We start from the raw sequence: 21,399 nt of genomic DNA, 5'->3' as shown, positions 1-21,399 counted from the left end.
GACTGAAGTTGTTAGAGTGAGCTGGCTGGATTTTGAGCAAGTGCCTCCCCTGTGTATAAAAAGTTGATGGGGTCAGGGTTGGGCTGTGGAAATATCTCCCTCTTGTCAGGGTAGTGGACTAATGCTGAGTGCTCGAGGAAGTCCTGCAGACCTGACTGCAGAACAGGGAGCACAGGAGAGACTCCGTGATGAAAATAGTCATAGGCTGTATTGCTTGGCGTGGGTAGACAGCTCAGGCTCTGGAAGGGACTTGCTGACCTAATATTTCAAAAATTTAATTTGAGGAGCTGTTCAGGACTTGGCAACCCAGCCCGGGACTTGCTGCTTCTCTCCTTAAAGGGAGTTTCTGGTGCCGGTTGACAGCAGTCAGAGCAGATTCTTCCTCCTGGCTTTGCTGCTGTGGATCTGAAGGAAGCACAACACAAGCACAGGGCGATACCAGACAAGGCTGGATACAAGACAGGCCCAGCTCTGCCCCAAGGCAGGACTGAGTTCCTGCTGGGGGGCCTGACCTGAGCTGAAGGATGCTGGTGATGGAGAGCACATCCCTCTGCAGGCAGCCTGTCCTGGTACATGGCTGCCTGCACTGTTTAGGAAACTTGACCTGCCTCCTGACCTTGCTAGTGTATATTAAAGCAGCAGACTGAAGCCTTCTGTGATCTTTGGGACCTTACTTCGTGAGAGTGCCTGTGGGTCTTGTGTAGTCAAGATGCACCTAATGGATGTGGCCTTCAAACAGGGTTTCAGTGTGATGTCTCTGCTGGTCCCCATGCTGGCGGGGAGGGCGCCATCCATGGGCATTTGAAGAAGTCTCCAACTCAACAGCAGCAAAACAGCTGCCTGAACACTCTCCATGCAAATGTCCACTGTAGTTTTTATTCACTGTGACTTATTTTACTGCAAAGGCCCTTGGTACCTCAGCCCAGGGCAGATGCATTCTCAGGGACAGAAAAGGGAAGAGGGACGAGGTGGGCTGAGAGCAGTGTCATCCCTCGTAACCTGGGAACTGCAACAGATGAAGCTGTAAAGTCACTTTACTGAGTAGCCTGTCACAAAATCAGGAAATGAAGCTGGATTTGCTGAGGCCCAGGGCCTTTTAACCTCCCCGTCCTTTTTCATAGGAACATTTCTAGTTAGCCAAATGGAGGGACCAAGCAGTAAAATAGATTTGCAGTTTTTTATTTTCCAAACAATGCTTTGAAATACTTTATTGAGCAGCAAAACTAATTGCATTTGCTCATCTCCTGCTCCCACGTACAATACAGAGAGATTTTCTCCAGAATCCTATTCCTTTCAAAAGGGTTTTTTGTACCATGCTCTGCTCAGTGCCTGCCTAGAAAACATGTGCAGCCATTTGATAAATATATTGTGAAAAACACCGTTGAAGTGGCAGTCTGCCTGCAGCAGAGGAGTAGCTACAGGGAAAAATGGTAAATAAGATATGTGTAAGTAAATTAATTTTGCTCATATAAGCTTGTTTGCAGCTTTAGTTCATGTCTGCAGAATAATCCTCTCATCTACAGCAGGTGTTGGGGGGGGATCAGATTGGTGACTGCATGAGGAGCATTGGGCCCAGAGCTGTGCAGGAGCTTGTAGAAGGTAGCGGTGATGTGTCTGTTATGCTGGGATTTCCCATCACAGCATGATGCGATTGTGTTACAACCTGACAAACTGCAAATCCACCATTGATTTTGCCTTGCAGAAATAAATAATTGCCTCTTGTACTGAGTTTTATGCACTGTAAGACTGGTCTGTGCGTAACTGATGTACTTATTCAGAAATCACTGCTTTCCAATACACTTTTGGAAGATTTATCAGTGAAAAGGAATCTTTCAAAACAGCAGAACCTGAAACAAAGTATAGCTCTGCAGGTGAACAATTGCTGGATTATTTTTTTTAGCATACTGTTAGCACTGTATTATTTGTTGTGATGCTGTATGGATCTGTTTTGATCGGATGAACTGATTTATGAGGTTTACCTTAAGTTTATCTATTAAAGTTGCTAGCTGAAGATTTATTTTGCAGCCTGAGCTGTGGGTTAGAGCTGTACAAATATGATGGGTTGACACCCCGGGGTGCCTGGTCTGGGCAGTGAAGAGCTGCACAGGCAGCTAACACGAGCATCGCTGTCTGTCGGGACCTGCAAGTTGCAGGTTGATTTTTTTTATGATGCTTCCTAGGAGTGAGGTAAGCTGTGACTATTCAGAAGCTAAAGCTGCTGCAAGGAAAGGCCGTGGGTTTGTTTCTCTGTAGGCAGAAGGGCAAAGCTAGGCTTTTAACACAGGGTGGAATCAGAGGTTTCCTCCTATCCCTTGTGCAAGTTGGATTAAATGGTGAAAGCATTTTTACTTCCTCCATCCTTTCATTTAAAATAGTTTCCTTGATTGAAGGGAACACACGGGCTGGAGAGCTGCAGCCCAGCCCTGGTGATGCGAGGGCAGCTGCTGACGGTGGCCGTGTGGCCTGGTGCTTTCCTGGCCGTGCAGCCCTGGGAAGCCGCTGCCCCGCAGGCAGGGCTGGAGGCTGGTCTGTGCTCCCCAGGGCCTGGGGTGCTGACCTGCACCCCAAGTCGAGCATGCAGGCATCCTACGAGGAGTCCTCATGAGCTTCTGGTTGGGAAATGTGCTGCTGGGCAGGCCCTGGCGAGAAGGAAAACTTCAGAGACAGCAGGGTGGCTGCAGGCTTGCAGTTGCCCTGACCTGATTGATGCCCCTAAGTCAGCTCAGAAGCTTCCCAAGCGCAAACCTTGCACGAGCATTTTGCAGACAGCAAGCCCTCCGCGGGCTCCCCGCACATCTGTGTCTCTTTCTGCGCAGGGCTGCAGCTGGCTTCCTGGGGTGAAACCTGGTTTGGGGGTTTGGGAGAGCGGGGAGGTCTCGTAGGGGGGAGTCTGGTGTTGCTTCGCCTGTGGGTTTGTGGGACCATGTGCAGTTTGTGCTGGACCTGAACCCTGCACCCCCTCCCTTGCTGCTGCGAGCCACCCCCCAGCACCTGCGTCCTGGCTCTGGAAGGGATTTGTGCTGTGGGACTGAAGGGTTTAAATATAGTTTTAATAGAAGCTTTTAAAGCTGATCTCACTATTTCATTACTGTTTTGAGTGAGTGACACTTCTGTCAGTTTGTTTCAAACAAGCCTGCAGAAAAGACAGGAGAAGGGGGGAAGATTATACCCGAGTAGAGAAGGAGGGGCAGGACGGGACCAGCAGGCTCTGGGGAGGGACATGTTACATTTGGATGTTTCCTTTCAGTGATACTGAGTACCTGGCATGTGTCTCCCATGACTGGCATTTGACCTAGGGTGAAGCCTCCCATACAGATCTTTCTTTCATTTCCTTACTGATATAAAAGATTGCTTGAGCTTGGCTGCTGTGGTTCTGCGGGGGACTCGGGAGGTTGTCTCTCTTTGCAGCAGAGTTCAGTTGTAGGGTGTTTAACTAAGCATTGCTGGGCAGGTTTGAGCCAGGCTTGGCTCCCTGACCAAGGTGTTGTGCCTGCTCCCAGGTTGGTGCTGGATGGGGCTTTTTGAACTTGTTCACTCTGTCCCTTCGTTGTGTAAATTAAATGTAGCCAGCATGAAAACAGGGTGATGCAAGTCACTTGTCTTGCAGGGGGTTTTATGCACAACCTGCTTTGCACATAGAGAACCAAAAGTTACAATATTTCAGTTAAGCCTACACTGAAATTCACTGGATGCAGTCCAGGATGCTGTGACTAAAACTAAGTGCTCCCCTACTGATCCCAGAAACTGGGCAGAGGGATGAGATGATGCATCCTGCAGCAATGCATCTTCAGAGGTGATTAAGGGATGACAGCCATGTGCTGCAGAGGATCATTTCCTGCCCTGGACTGGTTTGGGAAGGCTGAAATATGTTTTAAATTGAAGCTGAAATTAGCATCCAGGCAACAGTGATGTTATTCAGCAGTTTTAGCTTTGTATTTCATTTTTGTGTTCTATAGGTCTTTTCCAAAGGAAAAGCTAATTCCCACATGCTGGTAATCATTAAGTGGTGTTGATTTGCAACTCAATATAGCTTTTATACATGGTGAGCAACGAGGTTAATGTGTGTTTGCACACAGGCTGCAACTGTGGGTGGCCAGGGGCAACCCTGGAACCAGACTTGCTTTAAATGCTGCCTTTGCTTTGGCTGCCTTGCAAATAACTTGAGAGTGTGGAAGTCACCAGCCATGGCTTGGCTTCCAGGCTGTTCTGTGACACTCTGTAGGGCCCTACAAGGCAATGGAGACACTACTGTGGAGGCTGTGGATTTGTTGTTATGCACATTGGCTTTGGATACATACCAGAAGCTCTTGTACCCTATAAATAAGAATTCAAGAGGTCAAAAGTTTGAACCTCTACCCTCAGCTTAAGAAGCTGTACTTTTCCCTTTATTGTAAGCTCTGGTTGTGACTGGTCTGGCAACAGAAGAAGTTCTCTTTAGCTGTGTCACTTGTTCACATCAGATAAAATCTTATCTTTATTGCTTTCATATCTAGCTTGATGCTTGGGTTTGCCTTTCCTTCTGAGTGTTTGCAACTTGTTTACAGCCTGTCAGTGTTTTGCTTCTGCTTTCTTTTATGTTGGAAGAAGCCGGAGGACGGCTGTCTTGGTTATGACTGTGTCGAGTGAACACTATTACTGTTTACCTCTGTGTTTCCTTTTAGGTGTTTCATGGAGAGATTCCTCAATGCCCCATGTTGTCTGTGAGCACTAGCATCACAGCTCTCTGCAGTGCCATCTAAGACCATACAAGCTGGACGCAGCAATGGGGGACTCTCCAACAAATGCCATGGATGGAGGCATAGACACGTGCTGCAAAGACACGCAAACTGAACTGGCAGAGCGGGTGGCAGCCATAGATGTGGCTGTTGGCCCAGACAGAAGCAACCAAAATGGTGAAGACAACACTGAAGAAAATGACACAGTCTTTTCTGATAACATAAAAGACATCCAAAGAAACGGAGTCAACAGTGACATGAATGTATTTCTGCCTTCCCAGCGGTCAGAAGATGCTCACTGGAGGCATGTTCCCAAGAGACCTCTCACTAGACCCATCCTATCAAGTAGGAAGTTGTCTCTTCAGGAAAGATCATCAGGAGGTTATTTGGCATCTAGCAATGCTCCAGGTTATGGTCCTTATGCCACAGGGCCATCACCACGTATAATGAGGAGACCAACAATAGAGTCCAATCGGGTCTCCATATCAGATTCTGAGGTAAGCATGTTCTCCCTTATAATTGTGGTGTCAAGGTAAGGCATGTCTTTCAGTTGGTAGTGGGAGTCTTCACCCTTATGGCGTAGTAGACCTGAAAGCACTGTTTTTTGTAAGGGGCGAAAAAAAATCCCTGGAACCAGGGATTGTGTTATCTGGGAATGGCTGAACAACTTTACATCCATCCCCCAGACCTCTGCTGGGTGTAGCCCTGGTCCTGGTGTTGGCTCCTTCAGCTCTTGCCTGCCCAGGATAGTCCCACTGAGGGGCTGGAACCCCTGTGTCTATTGGTAGCACACAGAAGGCCTGTCAGGCTGTTCAGGGATGGGGTTGTGGCCACATGGCTTTGCTCTCGTGTTGCTGCTGTGTGCCCTTCGGGTGTTTATCAGTCACAGCAGCTTTGCTGCTGGTATTTTGTGGATTTAAGCTTCTGGAGATTATGTGTATCCTATTGTATTTTGTCATTATTGAAGGCATGATTTAATTTTATAAAGAGCTTAAATGCACTGGTGTTTCCTATTCCTGTCAGGATTTTCCTTTGTCTTTAAAGCATTTGTAACAGCAGTGGTAATGGAGGGCTGTGAGCCACCTCTCCTTCAGAGGAGTGTCTCTGGGTGGCTGTGGTCATTTCTGCTTGTCTGTCTTGCAGCTGCTCTCCCAGTACCAGACCTGGGCTCAGACCTGTCCCGGAGGTGTAACACAGTGGTCAAATGTGTTGATGAAAGTGGCTGGCTGGTTGCAATTCCCTGTGTTGTGCCAGGTGGGGAAACCTGTCCCCTGCTGCTGTCCCATGGAAGGATGAGGAGGAAGGCAGCTGCAGCTTTTCTTTCCAGCCTTCTTCCCCACCGGCATGCATGCCATGCTGCAACAGGGAGCAGAGAGAGGGGCTCCTGGTCTTGCACCAAAGATGCTGAGTCTGCAGCAGTGCCTGTAAGAAAGGGGCATGCAGATCAAACTGACTTCAGCAGGGCTTTCTTTGAAAGGCAGACATGGTGCAGGTGGTATAAATGGGTGGTTCTTGAAGCCAAAATGGTTTGTAAAATGCTACTGGCTGGGGAAGAATTTTAAGTAGGGTATGGGCTGTCTGGAGTACTGGAGAAGGTATGTCATCTCTGTGGGGCTGGCAGCTGGTTTGGGAAAAAACACAAACTCGCACCTGAATTATCCCCCAAGCCCATGCTGTGTGTTTCCTGAGCTTATCTGCTATTTGTGGAGGGAAAAAACCCCAAGTTTTTCTTGCCTTGCCATTTCTCTGCAGATGCTCACCCAGTGAACTGACCTTTGTGGCTGTGCCTGAGCACTGAAGTGGGTCAGAGGCAGCTGCTGGGGACTCAGGAGCAGTGCTCACGTCATTCTTCCTCACGCAGTCGATGGGGAACATGTTGCTGAGCATGGCACAGTGCCACTCTGACAATACATTGCTCTTGGGCACTGTGGTGGTCCCAGCCACAATGCCTAAATCCCACTGTGTCATAAGGGACCGAAATCACTGGAGTTTAGACTTTTGCCAGTGTGGGTCCAGGTGACCTGGAGCTTAATATCTGTGTGGTTTAGGGTTTCCCTCCTGAAAAGTGGGTGTTTTCATCTTGCATATCTGAGAGGACGGGTGCTGTGCATGAGCAAATCAGCCGTTGTCCTCTGGGAAGTTTTGCAAGTCACATTAGCTGTGAGATGGGCTGTGGCATCCCCGACCGATAAGAAGGTATCTGCAGAAGGGGCACTGCAGAGGCTGCAGCTTTGACGGCAGCCGTATGTTTTAATAAGGGAGATGGGGAGGGAGAGGAGCCAGTTCTTGGAAGCGGACGTGACTTGTGTGCCAGCTCTCCCATCCTGCAGTACTTTGACTGTGCCAGGAGTGAGGCTTGTCTGAAATCTGTTTCAAAGTAGCTGCAGTTGAGTGTGACTAGCACATTCCCATCTGCAAGCAAATTCAAATTACTTCGTCCTCTCCATAGCATCTGCATCCTGGGGAGCAGTAGTTACTGCCTTGGGGTAGGCAGTGCTTAGTTTGAAATGCAGTTGTGGAGCCCTTCATTTCCCTGCTCCCACAGCAATTCTTTACGCAGTGCTGCGTTTTCAGTGGTCACTTTGATATAACTGTTTAGAGTCTTGCTCTGTTGCAGCCCAGATGCTTAACAAAGCTGTGCTCGTTGGAAACCATCATTCATATTAATGGAGAATCGCTGCGGTAGGAGGGGGAAGGGAGCCCAGGCAAGAGCTGTGCGCCTTCAGAGGTGGGTGCTCACCCTCACAGCAGTGCTCTTGGGAGCTGTGCTTTGTCCTCCCACCTTATAGGGACAGTATCTGTATCCTGTAAGGAACAGCAAAAGGACTAGGAAGATGCATGTTTGTTTATAGGATAAAGTTTGAGGGTGGCCATTGAGTAATGAGAAATAAGCGTTAGGTGTGTGACAGCAAGGTGAGTGTGCAGCCTGTGCATCCAGCATCCTGCCTTTGACCTACCACTTGGCGCTAAGTGGTTGTTGCAGGGTCCTTGTGTTCATGGCTGTGAGAGGCACAGACAGTCCAAATCTGAGCAATGCAGCTAACCAAGATACAGCGGGGAACTCAGAAGCGAAACAGAGAGCAGATCTTCTGTTACATGCATCGCTCGGTATGTTTGCTGTAAGCAATCAGCGGAGCTTTATGTGTGGGCAGGGAGGACTGAGCAGAGCCAGGAAGCAGGGGCAGGGCTTCTGAGAGTTAGGAGGGACTCTGTTGAGGCTTTTGGCCCTGTGTGGGATAAAACAGCCCCGTGATGAGGAATGCAATCATAGTGTACCTAGCAGCAGCTGCTGTTGAGTTTTCTGTTGATGCAGACCTCAGTGAGCAGGGAGGCTGGAAAGTCACCGACAGGATCCAGCTCATGGGTCGCAGCATCTTGTTCTAGGCAAGCTGCACATTTATACTCAAGTCCATATCTCTCACCTGCTTAAAGCCATTTCAGAGTTGCTCTTTTTTCCTTGCATTAAGTATCCAGCATCATCAGTCGGTGCCTTTCAGGTGGCAGGACATTCATCACTCTGGCTCATGGCTGCTGCCTGAGTTACAGTCTGTGCAAAAATGAAGATGAAGTTCATGAGCATTCGGGCTTTATCAGTGGCGCATGTGCAGGCGCCGTCCGTCAGGAGCAGAGATGGATGGCACAGCTGCGTATCAAAATTTCCTGTGTTATGCAGATAGCCATCTAGGATTGAATCTGCTTTGCCTCTCCAGTGATAGCAGGAGTGTCGGCTCACTGCCTTGCTGTCAGCAGTTCTGTATCCTTGACTGATCTGGAGAAATAATGGAGAGATGTGCTATGGGGAGACTGAAGATGGAGATAGGGCAAAGGTGAATTTTCTGTTGTTCTTTGCTGAATTATGGAAGAACCATGTGTTCAGTTAGCAAGACGCTGCTGAGCTTTTCAATGCTGGTTGTTTAATACTTGTTCACAAGTTGGGAGAAAGACTTATGTTCATGGATCAGAGGGCCAAGAGCTGAAGCTGAGCCTGTGACTCTGCGGGCGGATTCAGCCAGTGCTGCGGGCAGGCGGTGAATCAGGCCATCCCGTCCCCAGGACTGACACCGCCAATGCCTGCCTTCTGAGGGGGCTTCTGGGGTGTGTTAGGAAGATGGTGGCTCCTAGGCTGGTAGGGCTGCAGCAGAGCCAGGGCTTGTTGTCTTGCACAGGGGCAGTTCCCAATCAGCTGAGCACAGCCACCAATTAGTTAATTGCCCTGGGACAAAGATTTGGCAGCTGCTGGTATCTTGGTGCGGCTGTTGACAAGTCTAGATATGGGTAGAGGTGCTGCTTGTTGGAAAGTGGCATTTGAAAAGGCGTTGTTATTTTTTTTTAATTGGGCCATCCCAAACCAACATTTTAGGTAGTCAAGAAAAGTCTCACTTAGAAAGTGACTAGAAGAAGAAGAAGAAAGAATCTCTTTTTCCAGGCTTTCTTCCCTGACTTTCCAGCACACTTAATTGCTTTATACTTTTTCTTCTCCAGTCTCTTCTGGCTGAATTGTCCTTCTCTTTTACATGTTCCCTTCCTCTCCTTGCATCCACCCACTCCCTGGCATCCCTGTTCTCCTAGTCCCGGTGTCCATGTGGTCTCCCCACCCTCTGGGATCAGCAGGGGGTGTTCCAGCTCCCCACTGCCTGGGCAGCCCTGCGTCGTGGCGGGGGCTTGGGGGCTGTGTGTGCTTTAGCACTAGTGGAGGGGATGAGTCAGGCCAGGGTGTTCTCCCTCCTCAGTGCTGCTGCTGGCCTGAACATTCAAGGAGGAGGATGAGCTGACAAAGGGAGTTTTCCTACTCCTGATGTCCAATAGCTTATCCCAGAGGCATGGAAAATAAATTGCTTCTTTGGCCTTCTTTCTTTGGCTTTCCACTTATAGGCCTGCTGCTTGTGTGGCCAACTGGTTTGAAGCAACTGGTGTCAAGAGGTGTGAGAGTTAATGCTTTGGTGCTGGGCTGACAGAGGCCTCATGTTCCTCCAGTCTCTGGGAGCTGCCTGGTTTTCTTCACAAGGTCATGGTTTCCTTGCTGTGCACAAAGGTAGACCCAGGTGTGACCAGGGCAGCAGCAGGGACCAAGCTCCTGTGCAGCATGGGCTGGGGAGCTTCTCCTTCCAGCCCCTTGAGTCCCCCAAACGAATTTCTTCTGGACATCTTACTGTGGCGGTCAAACAAGAGCTCTCTTGAAAAGATCAAAGTTTGAAAAACATTGCTTCAAAGAAGAATCCCCCACAAGCATTGCTGATTTCTTTTCCTTGGATTTATTAACCTTTTATTTAAAGTTACATTTCCAACTTGTCTAAAGTTAAGGTTTGAGAGAAGGAGAAAGCCCAAAGAAGCAGTTGCAGAGGGGCTGGAAAGGGACTGCCTTCATCCCACTGGTCCTAGCCCCCTTTTCTTCTTGTAGCCACTCTCCCAGTCACACCCCGTGACCTCTTGGGTGCCCAAGCTCCTGCATCCAGCTTTGGGATCTCAGCGGGGTGAGCCCAGACAGCAGTGCTGAGCCTTGGTGTTGCACTTTCTGCTCAGCAGTGGCCAGTGCTCCTGCCAGCATCCAGTTGTGGTGCTGGGCTTCCAGTTTTGCACTTGGTTTCGGACGTTGTTTAAAAATCTGTTTATTTTTCTTAGCTCCATGAGGTCTGGGCTGCTTCTGTGTCCTTCTCTGTCCCTGATCAACTTTCTGATTTGTATTCATTGCTGCCCCTAATACCCCTTTTCTAGCTTTTATTTTTATTTTGTCTGGTTTTAGAACTACTTTCACTTCCCCTTCCAGACAAGATGAGTTTAAACCAGTATTGTCTTAATTACTGGCACTTAATTCCCAATTTTCTCTTCTATGCTTCTCTTTAAAGTGTATCTCTGAATGTCTGAGACTTGTAATTCTTATCAGATTGGTGAATTTGGCTTCTTTTAGGGGGCAGAATTCTCAACTGTATATGTATATAGGCAGTCTGATTGTTTTCAGAAATACCTTACTTTGGTAAGCAGCTCTGGCTCTTCCTTCCCACCCCGGTGTTCCCCCTGGACAGCAAAGGCTCAATTCTCAATTTCTCAGTTTCTGTGACCCAGCAGTGACAGCAGTAGATTTTATGGAATTGGGCCTGGACATTTGACTTCACTGTACTTTATGATTTTTGATAAGTTTTTGATTTCTGTGGCATTGATTCCCCACACACACACACACCTTGAGTAATATCTTGGACATGTTAACTAATGGGGGCATCTTGTTTTTTAAGGCATAACAATTATTGCACACTTGGATGGACACAGCAGTCTAATTTGCTGACAGGCTTTCATTAAAGGATCTCATTAAGGTTCTTGCTCCGTTCATATTTATCAGCAGGTGCAAATGCATTGGCATGATGAATTCAAGGGGACTGTACAATGTTATCTTTAAGAAACACTTGGCCCAGAGATAGGTGTTTTGCGCCGATAAAGGAATAGCACAATTATCCCACTTCCTGCAGGAGAACCAAATAACATAATAATCCTACCAGTCTGCAGCAACACATGGCAGGAGTTGCTAGAGCTGTGAATTATGGTCTTTCTGCAAGGAAAAAAAAGGTAGAAAGTAGCTATAATCTCGTTTGATTTTTGCTGCGTTCAGCTCAAGTGCTCAAAGCACTGCAGAAGCCAAGATGATAGTGCTTTTCACTGGTAATTATCTGCGTGGAGAGTGATGGAGGTGTGGATCAGGTAGGGATGTGGTGATAGTGTAAACTCTGGGAGGCTGTGCTGCAGAACCTGTCATCGCCTCTCCCTCGGACCCTCTCTGGGTGTTCCCATCCCAGTATTTACCTATCCCTTTCAAAAACCATCCCCCAGAGGCAGGTGTCCTGGCACTGCTCACAAGCTCCATTTGGCAGCAGTGAAAGGCCAGAGAGATGCTTCAGGTGTGGGATAAGAGTGGTCGTTTCAAGCCAGAGGTGAGATGGTCTGAGTCACTCATGGAACCAGTGGGAAGATGGTCTGAGTCAAAGGAATTGGTGCCTCGGACACTGGGACAAGGCATAGTCCCTCCTCAGTTGCACTGAATGCTGTGTAAGGGGGTTTGCCCAGCTGGATGGACTACATCCCACCCGAAGGACTCTGCTCCTTCAGGAGGGAAGGAAAAGCACCATGGTGGCAAGAAGCAGCAGCAAACTTGGTGCTTTAGAGAGGCCACCTTGGCTTGAAACAAGGTACTGAGTGCAGACCAAAAAGTCTATGGCTGCACAGAAAAGGCTGTGTTTACTCCTGCAGCTAATCCCTGTCGGGGGAGGAGGGCTGGAAACAGGACCTGGTCGTTGCAACCTTGGTGATTTGAAGCGCAGGAGATACTGAGGTGGTTGGGGGCTTTTTCAGATGGGTGATTGCTTCTCCTGCCTCAATCAGCCACTCTGGGGAGCCTTTCCCCATCTCTGCAGCTTTGCACAGGGCAAGGCAGGCTGAGCACGGGGAAACCCAGTGCAGGAGACATCAACAGAAAACTGTTCTTGCTTAATTTGTGAAAATCACCTCGATGCAAAGCACAGCCTCACGCTGGGAAGTGAATCTGCTGATGCAGCATTTGCAGGGGAATTTGTCCTCCACGTGTATTCTGGGTTCCTGTGTGCTGCCCCCTCCTTTGAGGAGGGAAGTCTTTTCTACAAAGCTCAGTGGGGTTTTTCTTTTCCATATACTTCAGTGGCCTTGTGCTTTACATCTTGGCTTTTGCTGGGTCATACTCTCTTCTTTCTCCTAGGTCTGATGGATTGATTTTTGCCTTTAGAAAGGTATGTGCTTTGCTAGCAGCAGAATTAATACACTTCTATGGCCCCATTACTCACAGTTGGCTCTTCTTGCCTGTCGGGGCGGTGGAAAAAAACTTCCGTCACTGGAAACAATATCAAGATTTAAATCATTCCTTGTATTCCTGACAAGCCACTGCTTGCAAGCTTAAAAAGTCATCAGTTCCCTATTGCTTTATTCTCCTTCACTGTGATGATTGCTTGTGTTAGGAGCTTTTTTCTGGTTGGTGATGGGGAAAAGTCAAAATTTTCATCTACCACATCCATGCTCTAATGCATCCTGAGGGGCAGAGGAGTGTTACTTTCTGTGGAGATGCTGCACAGGCTGGGGCTGTAGCACCCCCTGTTCTTACAAACAGACTGAAAGCATCTGGCACTGTTTTGCTGTCCTAGTGGTGCTTCTCTAGGTTGCAGGGCTATTTTGAGGTTTATGGGCAGGCTAATCTGTCTACATACTTTGTATCAGCGTTGTTCCCAAAGAAGTGCCTGGTGCAGAGGCTGGATGTGAATTTTCAAACTGCTTTAGTGCGTGGCAATCTCAGGGAGAAATACTGTATTCATAAATGCTGTCTGGGGAAGAGTGTCCCGTCTAAGGCTCAGCCCACACCACGTGCTGTGGTTGGAAACTCCCCCCTTCCCTCACCACCCGGTCTTTGGGGCTCTCCTTACCCCTGCAATGCAGTTAAGTGCAGGGAGTTAAGTTAGGACCGAGGCAAAAGCCTCCACAGCCGCATCTGCAGAGATTCCCCCCAGGAGCACTGGGACTCTGCCAGGAGCTTTGAGCTGCACCAAGGTGTGTGCTGTCCTGCGGACCCTGTCCGGGTGGCCAGGCAGGTCCCCTGGGTGCTCCCCGACAGCTCGGGGTGGGCAGTACACGCCGCTCACCCTGCGCTCCTGGCATCGACCCCCCCCCGGGCTTCTGCGGCACCTGGGGTCTTCTTGTAATTAGTATGAGGGTGGGGGGGTCAGCTCCAAGTGAAATGAAGCTGTGGAAGTGTTTTCCTTCAGGCAGTGCAATACTAAAGGAGGGGTGGATTTAACATCAGATAACTGCGTGGCTCTTCTGTTCCGCCTTGCTTTCCCTCCGCCGACGCCTGGGGTTGCCATCACCCCCTGCACTGCTCCTGCTCCGCGAGTAACTCAGCACCCCGTCATCGCCCCCTTGTCACAGCTTGCTGGGGCTCTGCATCCACCCCCTTCCCACCCCTTGGCGTTTCAGTGCTGGATAGCTTGCAAACAGAGATCAGACCTGCTTAGGGGTGATTTATTTTAGCAAATACTGTATCAGCTTAAGGGAATCCATTATTGTTTGTGTTGCACAGCAAAGGAGCTTGGCTCTGTGTGTTGCCCTCAAAAGAGCAGCCACGATCCAGGGGAGGGTTCCTCTGGGTGCAGCCGCGGTGCATGGCCTGCAGAAGGTCACTGTCTTTGCCAGGCTGAGGTGGGGAAGGGCATGGGATGATGCTGTGACCCCGGGGCTGGCGTGGGTGCTGCCTGGGTGCTGGGAGCTGCCAGGCTGAGAGAGCCCTGTGGAGCTGGGGATGGGTGGTGTTCTGCTTGGTATTGAGAACAGGCCAATGTGGATGGTTAATGTAAAGAGGCTGGAGGCTGCGGTCAGGCTCACCTGTCTGAACCTGGAGTGATGCTGGGGAATGGGGTAGAGGAGCCTCTGGTGTTACACCAGCACAGCCAGAGTCAGAATTCAGCCCATAATTGCTTTGTCTTGGGCTGTCAAAAAACCCCGCAGTGCTCATAGTGTAACATATACCAGTATAAATAAGATTTAGTCTTTCATTATTCAGTGCTCAGCCTCTACTTGATACTGATTCAAATTCAGTCATTCCTTTTACCAATACTCTAATTATGTTCTCCTTTTGATCTGCAGGACTGTGTGCAATTAAACCAGTACAAGCTGCAGAGCGAAATAGGCAAGGTATGTTACTGGAGCTCCTGTTTGTCACAAGCAGCCTGCATGCACACAAACGTATGGGTGGAAAGACTGTGCCAGCCCGTGCGACCTCACTGGCCAAAACTCCTTGCAACTTTTGTTTGTTTTGGTTTTTTTTTATTTGGTTTTTGCCTTATTAGTTTAAGTAAGTTTTGTCAAGGTCAAAGTGGAACTACTTCCTCTGAAATCTAAATTTATTTTCCTTCCCTCTGAAGGTGGTTAAGCTGGCTCCCTTCCAGGGTGTTTGCTTGCCAAATGTAACACTAAGAGCCTTTGATGCATTAATACAACCCAACAAGGAAAGAAAACAAAAACAAGATCAGGGCAGGTGTTTGGTCCCCATCAGGACTAATGTAAGTTTTTATGTCTATGAATGAAATACTAGTTTAATTCTAATTCATTTTTAAAGCTGCAGAATGATTCAGAAGAGATTCCTCTAAAGTTATTTAGAGGTCTGGACTGTGAGGCATTCAGACACCTGCACATTTGGATGTCTGCCACCATTGCAGATGGGTCTACAAGCAACGGTGCTGACTGGAAGCTGTACTTACCTTTGCAGTTGGTACATTGCAGTCAGAAGGGACTGCACTCTGAGCAGAGACCTTCACCAAAAGTTTTGTTAGCCCAAACTTCTCTCCAAAGTGAGAGGCCCCAGGCCGTGGGAGGAGACACCCTTACTGTCTTCACAGGGGGCTGTGTGCTTGGCTCCTAGCAGTCCGGGTGTAAGGCTGGGGATACCACTGCTGGTGGTACAGCACTTGTCACCTGAACCTGACACACAGCTTCAGACCCACTTACGACTTTTGTCTTTGGCTTAAATATGCTTTAAGGAGAGTGTGAGGCCTTCTCTCTGGTGGATTTGCCCCTGCCTCCTCTTTCCCTGCAGGTCACAGTGAGCAGATAGACACCCTGAGGTTGGTGGAGGGTCTGTGAGACCTGCTGTGCTTCTGGATCAGCCAGATGGCTTGTCAGTCTCCTCTGAAACCAGGACCTTCATTCCAGCTCTCAGTGAAGTCAAGAGCAATGTTCTGAAGGCTGTTAGTGTTCATCTCATTTATTCAACAGGCATCTGTCAGGGATGATACCTAGCCATGGTGTCATGTCTCGCTTGCATAAAATGTATAGAACTGTGAAAAAACAGTGATTTGGATGGAGTTTGGCTTCAGGCTGTCACCAGAGTTGTGGATACAGAAGCAATCAAGGTTTGCATCTGCCTGGCTAACATGCAGTTAGTGGAAAACAGGCAGATGGTCCTCACTGAAGTCCACTTGCTGTCAAGAGATGGAGAGGTTTCGTGCTGAAAACGGTCTTTACAAACCTGCACAAAAAAGATCTGCTTGAAAATTATTCTCTCTGTTCCCCATCCATGTTTGAGTTAGGACAGACACGGTGGCTTTGGCTCAGGGCAGGAGGTGATGGACTAACACTCAACTCCTCCAGACATTGTTAATCTTCACATGCCCCGTGGCTTCAACAGAACTGCCAAAATGTACCTGCTGACTTTGGTCAGGCATGCCCCTGGGACCTTGAAGGTTTTTTTTTTTTCTGCCTGTGTAAGGCCACAGTCTACCAGCCTTGAGCAGCAAAGAGACAAGGTAAAGCTCTTGAACTGACTGTGCAATTTGTGTTTATTTTTAGGGTTCCTATGGTGTTGTGAAACTAGCCTACAACGAGAATGATGACAAGTATTACGTAAGTGTCTCTCTCCTCCACTCCTTGCTGCAGCTGCTGTTCCTCATTCCCCTTTGCCCCCCTGAGAGCTAGGTCTCCCCTGCCTTGCTGCTTTTAACATATGCATTTCTGATTTGGGTAACATGCAAGGAATCGAACCTCCCCACCGGGCATGGAGCTGCTGCCTTCATGCCTGCTTGCGTGTGGTGCTGAATGGGAGAGAAACCGGGTGGGCTGCCTTATATAACAGGCAGGGATCTTGGAGGCAGGCTGCAGGAGTGTATCACTGATTTGTCTTGACATTTTCTAGCTATGAAGCAGGTCACCTGAAATTAGAGGCATGTGGGTGGTGGTATTCAGCACCTGCTGTGCATTGGAAGATCAGCTTGGAATGAGCAGGCATGCTTTGTAAAGAAACAAGGATCAGAAAGATGCTGAATAGCGTGGTCCAGCTGGGCAGTGCCTGGTTCCCCTGGCTCACCCTGCTGCCGGGTGCCTCCCCGTACGCTGAACAGCACCTCACTGTCCAGTCTGAGGTGTAGGGTGCAGGGCAGAAGGCAAGCCTTGGCCTTTTAAATCCTTTGAGCTGAAATCAGAGTTGGAGGATTTCAGATTCAGAAAGGCTGCTTATGCTGAAGGCTCTTTCTCTGTCCCTCCCCTTTCAGGAGCAGGTAAGTTCCAGCCATCCCAGCTGGATTCCTGCAAAAGCTGTCTGCGGATGTGCTCATGTCCCTGGGCTGGCCCTGTGGCACGTTTTGTTCAGGCTTGAGAGCAGGAGCTGGACAGCTGGCAAAAGCAAAACTGCCTTACTGTGTGTGGCTGTGCCTGAAAGCTTGTGGAAACAGCTTTCAGCAGGATCTGGTGGATCCCAGGGCAGGTACCTGCTGAGCAGAGCTGGGGGGCTGCAGTGCTGTTGAGCCCCGCTCCCCTTGACACAGCCCTGCCGGTCTGGCCCGGTGCTTCAGCTGCTGCTCCGCACCGTGGGAGGGGTCCTGCTGGTGCTGCTGCTGTGGAGTGTCCTCACACGAGTGAAAATGGGCCCATCGAAGCACCCGGGCAGACTCGTGTGCTGCTCCCTGTCCCAGTGCACAGAGCTCTTGCTCTTGGCACAAAGGAGAATAAGAATATGCCCTGGAGATGTAAAGCGTGCCCGTTCCCTGCTGCTCCTCAGCTCAATTTTCCTCCCTGACTCTTGAACTTACAAGTGACATCCTGGGCTGGAGGGACCAGGTGGGACGTGTGCCTGTTAGTATTGATTGCCCCCTCTGCACTTCCAGTGGGCATGAAACTGCAGGAGAAATGTCTTGAAATGAAGGATGGAAGAGATGAGACAGAAATCTGGATAAGGTGCCCCGGAGCTGGCCAGGCAAAGGAACCACAATTCTTTCCATCCCCTGTGCTTTCCAAGCTGACTCACCCACCGCACTGGAATGATTGCTGCTTCTGACAGCTCCTTTTCTCCGCTGCCCTCGAGTCCTCCCTCCTGTGCCCAGCAGCAGGGTGGTTTTGTTCTGCAGAGCAATGGTGCCAGCTGTAGCTCCCCTGATCCATCTGTCCCGCCAGCGTAGGGAGTGCCAGGACCAGCAACACAGAGAGGGAACACATCACATTTATTTCCAGCTGAAAATATTTTTTACTTTGAAAATTGTAATTTTTATTTGAAAATTTACATTTTGGTGCTGCCCTTTTGTTCTGGGAATCCCACTGCTGTGCTGCAGACTGCACAGGGCAGGCAGGGCAATGGTCACAGCTCAGCGAGAGAGAGCTGGGTTTAGGCTGACATTGCCTGCTGCCTTCTTGTCCATGGATGTGGGTGAATGCCGTGGATGTAGATTTAGCTGGTCAAATCAAAGCCAGAAGTGAAAGCCTGTGTCTAGGTTAGCCTGGTATATGTTGGTTAATCCCCGCTTAATCTCCATTTCTTTTTCTAATCTAAGCAAACACTTTAAAGCTACTGCAGCCCAAGAGTGGCTCCCATGCCCTGACACTTCTGTTTCAGCTTTCCTACCTGAAGAGGCGCAGGGCGCGCGGAGCCCAGCGTTGCAGGGACACGCTCTTTGGCTCACCCCAATCCTCCTGTTGGGGTTGAGGCAGGGTCTGAACTAGATCTCGGGAGCAACCCTGGGGCTGTGGAGCTGATCCTGGGAGGTGTGTGGAGTGCTACAGCAGATGGAGAGATGGGACCAGAACGAGAGCATCGGCAGTGTCTACCTGTGTTTTTTTGCAGTGAACATCAGCATATGGGAGAGGAGAGGGCAGGTGGCTGCACTGCTGCTGACAGGCTGGGATATGAAGGTCTGTGTTTCGTGCTTGCTGCCCTTTAGGCCGGGACAGTGGGAGTTTTCCCCTTTTCCCAGCTGCCGTCACAAGCAGACAGACTGTGGCCCCTAATTCTTCCAGGTGCCTCTGCTTGTGTTTTCCAGGGAGGCAAGCCATGATGGAGAGACCTCTAGTTTTCCAAGATGCTAAAACAGCCCAGGAGCTGGCAAACCTCTTAAAGCTGCAGAGAAAAACCAAGTAAATTCTGTTAACTGGCTAACGGTTGCTTAGCTCCCCACACCTCCTGGTGTGTCTGACCACGTGCTCTCCCAGCACCAAGATAACTTCCATCCTGCTTTGCTCATTATTCCTGTCCAAGGCTGCGTTGCAGCAATGCACCCCGACCACCCAGGGGATACCCATTGCAGCTGCCTGTTACCAGCAGTTAGTAGAAGCAAATGCAATTCTGATAGCTGGGGAGGGCCTTTTCTCTCTGTTTAGTTTTCCTCTAATTTAGCTCTGGAGGGCTGATTTTGTCTCAGCAGTAATAAGCAATAACAGATAATTGTAGGAAATCGGCCCTTGGTTGGCCCTTAGTGAGCAGCCCCTAATAACCGATTCACGTGTGCAGTGTTTGAGCATGAGGCCCCAGTGTTGCTGCCTGCTTTGTTTTCTTTAAGTTAGTGTGCTGCAATAAAAAGGAGCAAAACTTTAAAGAAAGATGAAAATTTGTATTTTGGAGTATAAGTCAGAGTGTGACTCCTGAATCTTGATGAGGCATGGGGCCCTGTGCTAGCTTTCTTCATAAATGCAGGGTTTATAGGTACCAGGAACTGTATCCAGCTCCTGTCAAAGTAAAAGGAAAAAATTCTATTGCTTTAATGACTTTTAGATCTGGCCTAGATTTAGGAAAAACTCTCAAGAAAAAAAGCTGATCACTACATTTGGGAAAAATGTAGATGGGTTGTATTTACTTTGTGGTTTGTTTTGTTTTTTTTTTACCTTCCACTAAAGATGAGCGAGTGCTTCCAAGAGCTTTATCCTTTGTTGCTGTGAACAACCACAGTGCTGTGGAGGGCTGTGGAAGTGTGCTGCCTTGTATCAGTGGATGCAGGCGATGTATTAGCCCAGAGAAATGGAACTTCCAGCACCAAGTGCATGACGCAGTGCCCCCTCCAAGAGACCCTATTGGGATGCAGAGCTGGCTCCCAGAGCAAAGGACCCTGCCACTGTGCTCGGTCCCTGCTGCTGCTGGGACATGTGAAGCTGCTACAGCAGCATTCATGGGGCTCTGCCAAGGAACCTTTTACAGCTGGAAAGGTTTCAGTGTCTCAGTTTGCAGGAGATGCTTGACAGGGAGGGGAAAAAAACCAAAAAGCCAAGCTCTGTGAAAAAGCAGCAAATAAAAAGCAAAGGCAAATGTGTCCAGGCAGAGATCTAGTTTGGAGTCATTGTGCTGATGGAATTTGATTCTGTGATGCCTGGGGTCATGTCTCCTTCCTATTTTCAATCTCTAAATTATCTTGCAAAGAAAAGTGGTCATGAGGGACATTTGTTGTGCTACTTCTGGACAAAAGCAATAGCATTGTAGGTTGTCAGTGGGTTTCTCTTTTTTTTTTCTTTTCTTTTTAAATCTGGTTTCCTAAGAAACAAGATTTGTGCGATTGTGCTCTCTGCCTCTGTACCTAACAACCTTTGCATGGAGGGCTGTTTTCTACCAGCTTTCAATGATGAGGAGAAATTCCTTCCAAGTTTTTGAAAAGAGATGGCTGAACAAAGTGCTGCTGCTGGGGGAAAGGTGGTCAGCAGCAAGCCTTGAACTTTCTAGCCAGTGGAAAATCCACTTTGGTTGTCACACAGCGGGGAAGGGAAGGAACAGCTCCCATGTTTCTCACCCTCTTGCTCAATGTAACAGCTACTGAACTGCTGTCAGCTCCACTCCAGTGCGGTGAGGACCAGGGAAATGATCTCTGGTTTACTGAAACACCCCGTGCTGTTCAGCAGCGGGGTCACTGGGGGTCAGAGCAGGAGTCTTGGGGAGGCAGCTGGAGGCAGGCGAGCACAGCTGCTCTGGGAAGGCATCCCGGCTGCCCTGCTGCCAGCCCGGGGCGTCGTGGCGTGGATGGGGCACAGCCTGCCGATGTGCTGCTGCTGCCAACGTGACAAGTGGTGTCTGCAACAAAAGGGGACAAATGCAGGAGCAGGACTGTAGGGGTATGGCAGCTAAGCCTTTCTGGTATAGACTTTCATCTGCATGTGGCACTCCTCTCTCCCGACAGTGCTTCCCTCTTAGCCACTTTGTCTGAGGGATGTTGTGGTTCAGACAGGACAGGTGAGGAAGGGCTGAAAATGTGCTCTGGTCTGCTCAGTGCTACTGCAGAGCTCTGTCACTAGCAGAGGATTTAGGTGGGTAGTAGTGACCTTTAAGCAACATCCCACTCCCCTGCCCGCTGTAGGTGGGGACTGTGCACAGGACTTCTGCCCTTGCAAATCTCCCTGTTAGCAAATAAAATGACCTCCTAAGTTCTGTGAGAGCATCACAAGGGACAAGTGACAAGTTCCCTTGGCTCAATCATTTTGTCCCCTGCCCTGCCATGTTGCTGTTGTCATTACCATCATTAGGATGTGGGCTCAAGGTCTCACTCTTGTGAAACCTGCATCCCGTAAACCTGGGATCTTCTCACTCGGGCATCCTCACGAAGCAGCTTCCCTGTGGCTTCCAGCTGCAAGGTTGCTAGGAAGAGCGCAGTAAACTTAGATAGTAAATGTACATCAAAGGAAAGCACACAGTTCACACTGCCTCTCAAAGGAAAGTGTCACGACCTGTGTCCTTGAGTGAATTGTCGGAAGGAAGGTGGGTGCAAGGGCATGTGTGGAGGAAATCTCAGTGCCCTCTTCTCCTGAGGAAGCTGAAGCAATGCTTGCCAGTGCAAAGGGAAAATCCCTTGGCTTGGCTCTTGAGCTGGTTCTTTATCAGAAAGGCATTATCTGGGTAATTAGCTCTGCCAGTGAGTACAAATGTCTTTGGCTCTTTCATGCATGTGAG

The 21,399-nt window shown here is 49.2% G+C and overlaps 1 protein-coding gene across 6 annotated transcripts in view; it reads left to right on the top strand.

Annotated features, from left to right (window-relative positions):
- CAMKK1 (calcium/calmodulin dependent protein kinase kinase 1) overlaps nt 1-21,399 on the top strand; it is a 102,048-nt gene that overhangs the window by 36,487 nt on the left and 44,162 nt on the right. For all 6 annotated transcript variants that reach the window (XM_026861569.1, XM_026861572.1, XM_026861567.1 and 3 more), the window contains exons 2-4: nt 4,662-5,212; nt 14,361-14,408; nt 16,062-16,115. In XM_026861569.1, the coding sequence (XP_026717370.1) occupies nt 4,763-5,212; nt 14,361-14,408; nt 16,062-16,115 (552 nt within the window). In that variant the 5' untranslated portion in view covers nt 4,662-4,762. The remainder of the gene's footprint in view (nt 1-4,661; nt 5,213-14,360; nt 14,409-16,061; nt 16,116-21,399) is intronic.

Source organism: Athene cunicularia (assembly GCF_003259725.1).
Source record: "Athene cunicularia isolate RWA chromosome 19 unlocalized genomic scaffold, athCun1 chr19_part1, whole genome shotgun sequence".
Classification (NCBI taxonomy): Eukaryota; Metazoa; Chordata; class Aves; order Strigiformes; family Strigidae; genus Athene; species Athene cunicularia.
Note: the sequence above shows the minus strand (reverse complement) of the source record. Positions and strands in the feature narration are given on the sequence as shown.